Consider the following 13,655-nt stretch of genomic DNA (forward strand, 5'->3'; position numbering starts at 1 on the left):
TGTATCCATCTATGGACCCTTTAGAAGTATCTTTATTAGTTTCTAGGGTCAAAAGAATAGTAAGCACAAAACACTTGAAACAGCTTGTAGGGAACAAAAACATGTATTCCAGGACCACTTATTGAGTACCAACTGCAGGAATTCTGTCCCATTACCCCTCATGATGTTAAAGGATCTTAATTCATTATAAAATCTTCTAGGGAGTAAATGAGACACGCATTTCTAAAAAATAAATCATTTGTGCAGCTTTTTCATTTTAGATTTAACATAATTTCAAGGAAACAAGATATGTAAATCAATAAAACAGATCCTGAAGAAAAAGAAGAAATTTCTTGAATAAGGCCAAATATTCTAATCAAGACCTTTTAATAAAAGTATTAGAAAAAGCTGATCACAGCTTAAAGAATATAAAGAAGGCCAAAGTATAAGTTGGGTATATCACTTTTTAAATACAGGATTTAGCTCCATAATCCTAAGGAAAGCCTTTTAGTGAAGAATTTTTCTTCTAACTAAAACATAAGTAACCTCTCTCCCCAACTTCACAGAAGAGCCTCCATCACAGGTAAACCACATAGTTCTCACTGAGAACACATGGCTGGGACTTCAGATCTCTGTCACCAAAGGACAGTTTACCATAATTCAAAGTTTTATGGGCTGAACTGTGTCCCGCCCAAAATTCATGTTGAAGTCCCAACCCCCAGTACCTCAGAATGCAACATATTTGGAGATAAAATCTTGAAAGAGGTGATTAAGTTAAAATAAGACTGTTCAGGTGGCCCTGATCCAATACGACTGGCATCCTTAAAAGCAGGAGAGAACCGCCTGAAGTGCAAGTGCACGGAGGGACGACCACATTAAGAAGCAGCAAGAGGGCAGCCACTTGCAAGCCAAGGAGAGAGGCCTCAGAGGAAACCCAGCCCTGCTGGCACACTGATCATGGACTCCTAGCCTCCACAGTTGAGAGAGAATAAATTTCTGATATTTAAGCCGCATAGTCTGTGGTATTTTGTCATGGCAGCCCTAGCACATTATTATACGAGGTTCAGCTCTTTGGGGTGATGAAAACCCTTTACAAGCTGAGTCTATAAATAAGGATGTATATAAAACAAAACTTACACCAGTGAAGTATCAGAGGATAGTAGGAAGATCACAAAACTCAAGAGACGTAAGACCTGGATTTGACTGCATCTAGTTACTTGATGACGGTGTGATCTTGTATTTAACCTCCCTGACACTGTTTCCTCAGTTGTGAGAGGTGATAATTCCCACATGTCATAAGGCGTTGGAAGGATTAAATGAAATAAGAAAAACCATATGGCAGAGCCAGGAGCCAGGTGCACAGACTACGTTATTAACAAATGTTAGCTGAGTCTGAATATTACAACATCCATCCACCAGGAAAAAAGCATCAAATGCAAGAAATCTTTTCTTAAATGCAACATTCATCATAAATTAATAAATTGGTACTCTGTGCATATATATGTATATGGATGACTGAAACATTATGCTGTACACCAGAAATTGATGCAACATTGTAAACTGACTTGACTTCAATTTAAAAAAAAGAAGAAATTAATGAATTAAAAAAAATTGGTATTCTGATTCACAAATCAGTTACATGCAAATTGACTGGCATGAATCAATTTTATCAATTCTTGATAATCCTAGGCTGAAGAGAAAAATCCAAGAACCACGTCCTGGGAAAGACGGGATCATACCAAACCCACGGCCCTTTTGTACATTACTGTGGGATGAGTCATTTGAGTTTTAAAGGAAAGAGAAAACTTAGCTTAGGATAACACAAGAGCTAAAAGTTTAACACCCTGACTCACAACTTACCCCTACTGTTCCAGTTTTTAATTTGAATTTGCTTCCTCCTTTCATGGCACCAAAGAGAGGCAATGTAAGCTTTTTAGCTTTGCTTTCTCCATCTGTAGCTTGATTTTCAGTTCTAGGAAGAAACAATAATTTTATATATATGTATTTTTTCCAGCAAGGCCAAGGTTTTATCTAAAAATGCCATGACAAAGAAAGTTTTGGCAAAACAAAAATTTCCACAAAGTGAACATTTACACATATGCCAAGAAGAAAGAAGTATGAATGGACAACAGAGTATGAATGGACAACACTGCTGATTATCACAGACATACAGCTATTAAGGACAAGATGAGGCTGCTACCTTAGTCTAGTAATTTGCAACATGCTATGTGACTTCCCATTCATAGAATGATGCCTACAGTACACAGGTCACTGGCAAAGGAGAATATATAAGCATGATCCCATCCCCAAGAAGTGGCAGGAGATGGACCCATGGTATAAAACCCTACTTCCCACCAGTCTCTGAAGAGGACTCACAGTGCTTTACTTACCTGGAGCCCACACTTGTTATAACCACACACAACAGTTCTGAGCACAGAAGTTTAATAAACAAAAGTGCACAGAAGTTTAAAAAAAAAAAGTGTGTGTGTGTGTGTGTGTGTGTGTAGGGGGCAGGAGGCAGGATAGCCTGTGTAGTGAGTAATGACAAAGACCTAGTAAGAAACCCTACAACTAGTGAGCTCATCAACATTCTCACTGGCTGGATATAAAGCTAAGCACATAAGAGTAAAGCAGAGGAAGGGCAAAAAGATTGTAGAGATTAGAAAAGAGCAAAGAAGAAGAAGAAGAACAGACGAAAAACGAAAAGGACAGCAGTTGAGTTGACATGTTCAGAGAATAGGCAGAGGTGACAATGACAAGGTAGCAGGAGGAGACAGAGGCAAGAAAGCCCTACACTTTCTTCACACTGACTACAGGACAACCCTGCAACCTGGAATGTAAAGACAGTATTGGCACTCCTGACCCACAGGACCCATACAAGAAACTGACTACCCTGTCTACCTACCCTGAAGCCCCATGGGCCATGACTGCCTTCTTTTACTTCAGTGGTGCTCTTGAGCTGAGCCTCACCCCCTTTCTACCAGAGACTGACCCATTGCCTTGCTAAGGCCACCACAGGAATCCTGCCTGCCTGGCCTTAAAGACACTTTGTCAAATCACCCTTCACAGTCTCTCCCCACAAGACTCAGGAAGCAGAGAAAGGCAAAGACCAACACATATTTCTCAGCTCCATTAAATAGCTTGGCTGGCCAGAGAACATGCAAAGACTACCAAAGGAGATGAAAAAGTGGAAGATGAAATCATAATCAAGGGTTGCTTGTGGATGGACGAGGGGTGGACTTAGGGAGGAAGTTTAGAAGTTCCACTCTCAAGTAAGAAGAGGAGGGACAAGATCTGAAGGCCAGTATCTAAAGTAGGAAAGGGAGGGGACACTAGGCAGACACACAGACAGCAGGAAGGGAGGCTCTGGAGGAAGCTATTTGTCTTCTAGCTCAGAACACCTCTCAGGGCTGACTTACCAAATTAAAGGATTACAGAGTTGAAATTAAAACTTACTGTTAATTTGTTTAGTCTCGACTATGCCTCCTGAGTTTTTATGTTTTCTCCATAAAAACAATATTACAAACAGTTACTAAGTATAACAGAAATAGTAAAAATTACGACAATGATGACAACAATAATACATACATGCCAGCACTTTAAATGCTATTCGTTTAATCTTTTCACTATCATTACTTCCAATTTACAGATGAGGAAAACAAAAATCAATGAAGTGAAATAACCTGCCTCAAAATTCCCAAGAAGTAATTGACAGAGCTGAGAATGAAACCCAGGAAGTCTAAACCCAGGTAAGCTAATCTACCTCCGCACTATCGATAACTCTGATATCATTTGTGTAAATAGACTTCTGTGGACTGAACTATGAATCACTGTATTAAATATCCAAACCACATATAAATCTTCGAACAAGCCTGCTAGTAATTTGGGGATAAATTTTCTGTACAGATGATCAAGAGCTCCAGAAACATTTCATGTCTACAGCTCTGTAAAGAGAGATGCCTCTCAATGAATACTCTTCTATGCAGTGCCCCCAGCATCAAGCTACAGGTTCTGTACACATAGTAAATGCTTAATGACAATCTAAAGCAGCACTGTCCAACAGAACACAGGAGACAGACAGCCATCATTTTCCAATGATGTTCCAACAGATATTCCATCACTAGGAATGTTCTATGTCTGCGCTGCCTGATACAGTAGCCACTAGCCACATGCAGCTATTGAGCACTTGAAATATGGCCAATGTGACTGAGGAACTGAATTTTTAACTTTATGTAATTTAAATATCACATGTGACTACTAGGTGTTGTACTAAACAGCACAGATCTAAAAAAACACAAATTTTCTATAGTTAACTACCTTCATAAGTGAGTGAACACACCTAGGTAGTACCACTTTTTAAAAAGCCCACCTGGAATGTATTCATTGGGGGTTGCTTACTTCTATAACCACCTATACAACATTTTCAAAAATTTGTTATGACCACACAGAACACAATTTTGAAATATTGTCAAGTTGAAAGATTGCATCTCTCACACACACACTCACACACATTCACACTCACTCACTTAAAAGTACTAACCAACTCTGGGAAAAATTATTCTTAAAATCTTGTTTACAAATTACTCAAAAATCTTCTAGATGTCTGCAAATCTGCACTCACATCTTTTCATCTGTGGCTTTAAAATCATAGATTAAAAATGGTATTACATTGTAGTATTTGTTTTTCTCTTATTATGAGTGAGGTTGAGCATCTTTTCATACAGTTAAGAGCTACGTGTATTTCTTTTTCAGTGGCATGTCAGTTTATATACTTTGCCCATTTGTCTTGTTGGTGGATCTTTAAATATTAGGGCAATTAGCTTTCTGTGCATGTTACTCTTTAAAGCAGCTTACTTTGCACTAAGAGAGTAAGTGAAAAGCTCAGAGCCCTCCAGTGAAAGAGGATTCAATACGGTTTTCTCTAAAAATCCTGTAGCAGTCTATATATCACAAATGAAATGGGTTTTTAGTTACTCCACGAAACCACTGCCTTCTGTGCTTTAAAGAGTTTCTTATATTCTAGTCCATAATGATTACCTAAAAAAAATAAAGATATAATTCAGTTATCTATGCAAATACACTTATTTAAAATTCCAAGTATAACTAAGACTGACTTACTTTTTTAGTTCTGGAATCTCTGCTGGCTTTACAATTTTTATCAACCCTTTAAGTCTCTGCTGTTCCTTTCTCAGTTCAAAAGTTCTCAGGTGAAGCTTCTTCCGGGACACACCATCTAATGCACTCCCTGATTTCATTTCTGACATGAATGCATCTAAAGAGTCCTGAGATGGTGACTCTGAGAGAGCTGTCCAAGAAAGGGATAATAAATATTCAGAAAAGTGGCCTCAAATATTTTAAAATTCAGTCCAAGTTTCCATAGAAAAGTCACTAACATAAAGCTAGAGAGAGGGCATTATTGATATTAAGAATAAGGAAACTGGTTATGTCTTAGGACATCACTTTGCCTCAATGGGCTTTATTTAATTCATCTATTAGAGGTTACACCAAGTAATTTATAAAGTTCTTTCTAGTTCTAAAATGCTATGTTTCTCCTTAGGAATCCATACCCTGTATATCTTATTAACCAATGTAGCCTCAGTGCCTAGCAGAGTACACTACATACAGTAGATGCTAAATAAATATTTGTTTAATGAGTCATTACCTTACCTTTGCTGGAGGCTTTTAGTCTCTCAGAAATTTCAGAGAGTTCCTTTTCAGCATCATTTAACTTTGCAACCTAGAACGGGCAAATTAACAGGATTAGCAAATGCTTTCCTTCTTTCAAAATACGGTAGCTTTGCTTATCTTCCTCTTCTTATTTTTATTATTGTGAAAAGTTTTAAGAGGATTAATTCAGAAGTCCAATTAAATCTGCTCCTCCTAGAGTTAACTTTTTTCATTTGTTTAATTCTAACTGAATTAACTTCTGAATTAAATAACTAAGACTTAAACAGAAGAAATGCACAGAACACAGACTTTATTTTACTCAAAAGAAAGAACTCAAGGCATTTGTTTTCACTGATGAATCAAAGGATAGCTATTGGGTAATGTTTTAAGCTCTGGATACTACTTAATATAGTGAAACACAGGCCATCTTATGATAATTTCATGAAGGATACACTGTTTAAGGCTACAGGCATACCTCATTTTATTGAGCTTCACTTTACTGAACTTTGAAGATATTGCATTTTTTACAAACTGTAGTTTGTGACAACCCTGCATTGTCAGATGATGGTAAGCATTTTTTAACAATAAAGTATTTTTTTTAATTAGGGTAGGTCCTTTTTTTTTTTCTTGAGATAATGCTATAACCCACTTAATAGATTACAGTATAGTGTGAATATACCTTTTACACGTACTGGGAAACCAAAAAATATATGTGACTCACTTTATTGCAATGTTTGCTTTACTGCAGTGGGCCGGAATTAAACCTGCAAAATCTCTGAGGTGGGCCTGCATTACCAAACTACTCAAAATTTCTCTCATGATTCTTGATTGCCGAAAGCCTAAGGTCAAGTTTACCTCAGATTGTCCCAATTTGGAACTTTTCCTTTCTTTTTTGGGAGGTAAGATCATATCCAAAGAATGCTAAATAATGGGTCAATACTCATCTGGAGGTGGACAGAGTCTCTAGCAGCAAGCTAAACTCTTCCCCAACTTAGATAAGACTAGTTGTTTGTAACCATCAAATTTATGGATCACAAAACTTATACTTCAGTACAAGATTTCAGTCCTACTGCTTTAAAAATTGTAATTATAAAACAAATTTAAACAATACATTATTTCATTAAAAAAATTAAACCACCACAGCTACTTCTATAAGTAATACTTGCCAGTGATTCAAAGGTCTCTGGCTTCTCGTCAATCTTCCCAGCCTTCTTCATTCGGTTCAGACGCTTCTTTTCAACCAGGCCTGTCCGATCAAGATATGTGTCATCGTCACTGTCATAAAAGTCTTCATCTTCCCAGTTCTTGGCTTTCCTTTTCCGAGATACTAGAGGTAGATAAAATAAATGATAATCAATAAATTTTAAAAAGAGAAAAAGAAAAAGAAGGCAAGTAAGCAAGTAGCTTAAAATATCACCATCAATTATTGAAAGAGATGATTCAACAAGCTGCCAAACTACATATTAAAACAAAGGGCTAAACCTTGAAGCCACTATTCTAAGTGAAATAAGCCGAATAGAAAAAGACATGTATCGCATGAGTTCACATACATGAAGCACTTAAAATAGTCAAATTCCTATAGGCAGAAAAGTAGAAAGCTTGTTACCAGGGGCTGGAGGGAGGAAAAATGGGAAGTTACTGTTTAATGGGTTCCAAGTTTTAGTACGGGATGATGAAAAAGTTTTGAGACAGATAGTTGTGATGGTTACTCAACATGAGTATATTTAATGTCAAGGAACTGTATACTTAAAAACGCTTAACATGGTAAATTTTATGTTACATATATTTTACCACAATAAAAAAGTTAAAACAAAGGGCTAATTTATTTAATGAGCAAAAAGCTCTCAAAAATCAATGAGTGAAACAGGAAAAAGATAAATGAGGAAAAGATCAATAATCCAAAAGAAAATTCTTAAAATAATAAAAGCAGTCCACAAAAAAAGACAAATGGCCAACAAACATATGAAAAGATGTTAAACTTTTTTAATGACTTAAAAAAAAATTATGAGAAACTAATTCTTACCTATTAGACTAGAAAAAACAGAAAAAATTTGGCAATTTGGCAAGAGTATGGGGAAATGGATTCTCAAACAGTTGGTAGGAATGTACACTGACATAATCTTTTTGATGGTCAATCTTGCCACATTTGCCAACATTAAAAATGCAATTAATCCAGCAATTCTACTTATAGGAATTTTTCCTATACATATCAATGCAACATGGTAACAGTGAGAATCTAGAAAGCCCATCAATAGGGGACTATGGGAGCTATTACTTTTTTTGTCTACCCCATGTCATCTTACCTGTCTTGTTCTGGTAAAAGTACCCCCATCCTCTAGAAAATTCCTCCCCTATTCCATTTGGATTAGGGGTTTCAAGTGACCAAAGCCAGATCAGTAAGACTCCTTCCTTCATACTTATATTTAGACATAGGGGAAAAGAGGCTCTTTTCCTAATGAGGTTATTAAAAAGGGAAGATATAAGTCCAGGGCCGCAAGCAACCAGTTTCTCAACATGGGGTGAGAATCTGTCTGCAAAACAAACAAACAAACAAAAACCTGCACTCATGAGACAGACTCACTCACAGATTCACACAGACAGCTTTTATGTGTCCTGCTGATACTGAGTTCTGATTTGGTAGCACTAAGTTCTGCTTCCAGAACTTGAGGTCCTGGTTCATGCAGCTCTTCCTTCAGTCTTGTGAGGTACTCTTCCCAGCTTCTGCAGCCACTAACCTGGTCCTTAAACTAATCTGAATTAGGTTTCTATTACTTGCAACCAAAACAGTCCTATTAATATAAACCTGATAATTTCCAGGTTAAGTTGGTACACTGAAATACACATCTAATTTCATTCTCTCCTCATACCCTACTAAAACTGCAGCAAAGAGACCTTTTTTAAAAGACATTAATCTACAAAGACAATGAGAACAGGAGTGGGGACAGCAACACCAAATTTTTGGAAATTAGAAAGTAGACAGATGAATGGAAACTAACTTAGCAGAACCAAAAAAAAAAAAAAAAGAATCCTAAAAACCAACAGTGGGGAAAACTGAGAATCAATCAAGAAAATCCTCAGAAGGATCTGAAACTGTGGCTGGATAGTAGTGCTAAAATGAGGACTGGGTAAAAGCTGAGAAACAGATCCTCCTCCCTATCTACTCACCTTCTTCTAAAATAATTATATTTTCAGAGTGGAGGGTTTAATAAAGTTTACTTGCAATACATTCTTTCTCAGGAATCCTCTAAAGGATGTCCACCAAAACAATAGTAGACAAAGAAAAATGAAAGATGTGAAATCCATTGAAGACTACCATCATCCGTACCCCCTATTGCTGTACCAGCTTTCTAACCTGCTAAAACTACAGAAAGATGTGCTCCACTAAAACAAGGGAATAAACTAAGAAATATGAGAATCAGAGAGTCACGAAAAACAGAAAATTCAACCCTGGAGAAAAAGAAAGGAAATCTTATGGAAAACAGTAAGGTGAAGTCCCAGAAGACTGTTCTGCAGCAGGCCTAGAGGGCAGTAACCCCTAGAAGAATAAGAACAGTGTTCTTCAGGAGAAATGTCTCCCAAAAAATCAGAAGTGATAAATTACTTAATGTGACTGACCATGTGGGAAAACATACTGAAAGGTGTGGGAAGAATGAGTAAGAGGTATCAAAAAATCAAACACATGAAAAACAAACACAATTATTAATTTCAGGGAAAACAACAACAAAAAAACTGTTCAGTTGTGACTAATATCTGCATAAACATAATCATGTAAATACTAAAATACTAACTTAACAAAGTCAATAGATAACATACAAAATAAATGACTCAAAATATAAAAGCATACCCATTTTTTAGAGATACAGATTTTTTTTCTACATTTACTCTTTTTTTAATTGAAGTATGTTAATTTACAATAGTATATTAATTTCAGGTGTATAGCATAGTGATTCTGTTTTTGTTTTTGTTTGCAGATTATATGCAATCATAGATTATTACAGGATATTGGCTTAGAAATATGGATATTTTAAAATGCCAGAAGGAATAATTGAAAGAGTTAAAAGCCTTCTAGGGATGAAGACTGGGGAGGGGCAGAACAAGGAACACTTATATCTTGTTTACAAGCCTTAATAGTTTTAAATTATACATAAGTTACTTTGCAATAATAAAAATTAATTTTAGGATAAATAAAAATATAAGCCTTATTAATAAATAATTAATACCCAGACAGGGTTTTTTTTTTAAATAAGGTAAATTTAATGCAATGTTATGGAAAAATATCAGGATACATTCTTATGTTAAAAAAGTCACAAAAGAGTATAAGTAATATAAATGTATTTGTGTATGAGTGCTTGTTTTTGGTAAAGGATCTAGTTCTGAATCCCATTTATACGCTTGGAAAATGTCTAAGAGAATATAAACAGTACTGGGTATGAGTTAGGGAATTTATTCTTTACACCTCATAGGATTCTGCACAATTTATATTTTCTGCCTAAAAAAAGGTTTTATTACCTTATGTATTCAATTTTCCTTCTTTCTTTCTTTTCTTAAAGAAAAAAAAGTGCTCCCACATACTCACCTGCCTCCTGCCGAAGCAATCCCAAAGTATCGAGGATTCGACAAGCTTCCAGTGAGCACTGGATCATTGCTTCTTTTTTCTTTCCTGAGTGAATGGCCTCAGCCACCAGCTGTTTTCCGGTTGAATCATCCACAGGTAATCTGCATTGGTTTGGAAGGAATTACAGCACAGTATTAAGCTCCAATTTTCATGAAAAAAGTACTATGCTATGATAATAGTCATGTTTTTTGAAATGGCTTTTTAATCTCCCAGTTCATTTTGTTCTATCTTGCCAAGGTTGGACTTCAAATCCTTTCCGTCCACTTTTTACCCATCCCACCCCACCCCCAATGCGTTACTAAACAATCAAGGCCCAAATTCAGGAAAAGCCTTAATTTTAAATTAAGACTAAAGTTGCTCTTTGGGTTGTCTATAACCATAATTTAAACCTGAAATTGGCCACTTTCCAGAAGTTGACATTAATGAGTAAAGGACATACCTCACTCTGCAGAGCCAAGTGCTATGGCCCTGTTCATCAAATTCATATTCTAATTCTTCTCCTGTGGGAGGAAGAAAGACAAAACAAATTTAATAGCATCTGAAAATTACTAGTTGATATGAAGGGAAAGAGAGCAAAGGCTAAATATGAATATAAAGTTCTCATACCACACTGAATACTAAATTGCAAAGCACTTAACTTCACATTCCTAGAAATTATCATCTGATAATGAAGTTAGGATGAGCTTGAGGCAGAGAAACATAAACTCAGATCAAAACAATCAACTCTCTATACAGAGTTTTGTCCAATATATAGTAGCTTTCACATTGATTATAAGTTGTAGACTTAAGTTGTTAATTTGCCACAGCTACCTAGTTTTTAGGAGCATAAATATTAAGTGCAGAATACAATGTTCATATATATATTTATATTCATACATAAACATGCATATAACACACATACATACACATAGATGTTTCCTCAGAGCATCCCTATCAAAACAATCCTCCTTAAATCATATAAAGTGAAAATCCATGTTAAGAATTACAAAAGATCAGGTGAATTAGAAACAAAAAAATTTTAAGTTGGGTCGATCTTCCCACAATCCAAGCCTAGGATCTTTTGAGAGGAATTAGATGAGTCAGGAAAAAGTACTTCCTTTTTCCCAAGACTCGAAAAAAGACTAACAAGATTTTCACTATTTTCAAAATAAACCTGAAACAACTGACCACACAGGCAAGAACTGAACAAGGAGGACAGCAGAAAAAATAGAATGTTTCTAAGTACCTGAAGGTCTAGAAAACAAAACTGTTGTGGATACATTTTACGGGCAGGGTCAGAATCTGTTTACATACCTTCTCGGTCAAAAAAACCTTGGAGAGCCTTTTTTGGATCCTTTATATAAAAGGCTTCCCTCTCCTGCTGAAACTCTAAGACAATGGGGTTCTCTTCAGCCTCATCCTCTACAGCATCTTCTCCTATAGGATATGGGAAAGAAGGATAAGACTATCAGACATAGGAGACTGTCTGAATGACACCCACTGTCCTTTCAGGGTGTATATACAGTTATCAGTGATGAAAAGAAAGAAAGAAAGAAAGTAGGGGTAGGCTGGGGGAAGACAATCACAAAACCACCCGTATGAACATCTTCAGGTTTTCTATATTGTGACAAGTTAAAACGTTTTTCATGGCACCTTATTCATCACTATATGTATTTTAAAAACAAAATTACCTACCACATTCTCTACCTAAAAAAAAAAAAATCTAAGCTCCTCAGTCTGGCATCTCAATTCTCTCATAACCAGGTCTAATACTTTGTCTCCTAATATATAGGAGTATATATTAGGGGTATAATTTCCTAATACTTATCATATCTACCAAACAGACTAGTTTACTCAGTACTCCCTTAAAATCACCAATCTCTACCCTGAATACCACTCCCAGTCCTCAGCTTCCTAAGGGTTCCTTTCCTTTCCTTCAAGACCGTTCTGTTTATAAACTTATAAACTTCCCCAAAGATCGAAGTCACTGCTACCCAACAGAAATATAATGAAAGTCATATATATAATCTTACATTTTCTAATAGTCCCATGAAAAAAGAGAAATAGGTGAAGTTATCATGTAATCAATATAAAAATATTATGAATGCAATACTTACAATCTTTTTTCACACTAAATCTTTGAAATCCAGTGTGTATTTTACATTTACGGCACATGTCAATTTGGACTAGCCACACTGAAGGTGCCCAGTAACCACATGTGGCTGGTGACTACCATAATGGACAGTGTAGGTCTAAGTCCTCAAAGATTGCTTCCTTCTCTGAACACTTACACTAGCACACTTATGGTTTTTAGCCTTTGTCTGACTTAACACAAATAATTTCATATTTATCCTGTCTACCCAACAACATATTATTAAGGCCATCTTCTATCTTTTCATATTCCTAGCTCCTGAATACCCATCCTCCAAAACGTATGGTGTTATGGAAAATTTACTTTATTCCTTTGCCTAAGGTTTTTCTCTGATTAGGTACTTCGCATTTCAGGGTATTTATACAAAGTACAAAAAAATTCAAGGGAACTCATGTATTGAATCACATTCCATTTTATTTGATTGAATGCAGTTCCACCCCTTCCAGTGATAATCAGGATCAGTACTTAATTAAATTTTAATGGTTAAAAATAATAAACTATAGGGGAGGGTATAGCTCAAGTGGTAGAGCACATGCTTAGCACGCACAAGGTCCTGGGTTCAATCCCCAGTAACTCCTCCAAAGTTAAATAAACCTAATTACCTCCCCCCAACAATAATTAATTGATTAATTAATTAATTAAAATAATAATAATAACAAACTATACACTGAGGAAGGGTTTTGAACAAGTGAGTGCATTGTAAAACACTTTATAAGAAACCAGTTGTGCCCATAATTCAATTTTTTGTCATCAGAAAAATTAATGAATCTCTCTGGGTTTTGGTAACCTCAGGTGCAAATTGTTTTTGTCCTATCTATCTCAAAGAGTCATGAAAGTTATATGATTTATAAAAAAAAAACATTTAAGGGTACCAGTGGAAATGAATTTAAAATATTAACCTCTGGCAGCAATTTTAACGTCTTACCCATTCCCCAGGTGCAGCCCATTTCATCATCTTGACTACTAGTATTTCTCTGCCTTTCAGCAGTATCCATTTCCTCTTCATCTGAGTCTTCTCCCAGCATCTTCTTCTCCAACATCATTTGTTGCTGCTTGCGTAATTCCTTCAACTGCGTTACTGTCAACTCGGATTCTGCCTCTCGGTCTTCCTCAGGTCCCTGATGAATTAAGCGAAAGAATTCTTTTAGAGTTCCGGATTGTTAAAAAAAAATTAGAGTTCAAGACTGTTGAAGTCACTTTCAGAAATAAGACAATGTGTACTGGAGATGAGGAGCCAGATTCCTCCAGTTTTGTAAACACTGA

At 36.0% G+C, this 13,655-nt stretch overlaps 1 protein-coding gene across 5 annotated transcripts in view; it reads right to left on the reverse strand.

Annotated features, from left to right (window-relative positions):
* SLC4A1AP (solute carrier family 4 member 1 adaptor protein) overlaps positions 1-13,655 on the reverse strand; it is a 50,011-nt gene that overhangs the window by 35,401 nt on the left and 955 nt on the right. For all 5 annotated transcript variants that reach the window (XR_012059146.1, XR_012059144.1, XR_012059143.1 and 2 more), the window contains exons 2-9: positions 13,318-13,510; positions 11,555-11,677; positions 10,701-10,761; positions 10,223-10,362; positions 6,813-6,973; positions 5,647-5,716; positions 5,098-5,284; positions 1,840-1,951 (exon numbers count right to left, since the gene is read on the reverse strand). Coding sequence is in view for 1 of the 5 variants with exons in the window: in XM_015242562.3 (XP_015098048.3) it covers positions 1,840-1,951; positions 5,098-5,284; positions 5,647-5,716; positions 6,813-6,973; positions 10,223-10,362; positions 10,701-10,761; positions 11,555-11,677; positions 13,318-13,510 (1,047 nt within the window). In the remaining 4 variants the exon portion in view is untranslated. The remainder of the gene's footprint in view (positions 1-1,839; positions 1,952-5,097; positions 5,285-5,646; positions 5,717-6,812; positions 6,974-10,222; positions 10,363-10,700; positions 10,762-11,554; positions 11,678-13,317; positions 13,511-13,655) is intronic.

The sequence above is a fragment of the Vicugna pacos genome, chromosome 15 (genome assembly GCF_048564905.1).
Source record: "Vicugna pacos chromosome 15, VicPac4, whole genome shotgun sequence".
In the NCBI taxonomy this organism is placed as follows: domain Eukaryota; kingdom Metazoa; phylum Chordata; class Mammalia; order Artiodactyla; family Camelidae; genus Vicugna; species Vicugna pacos.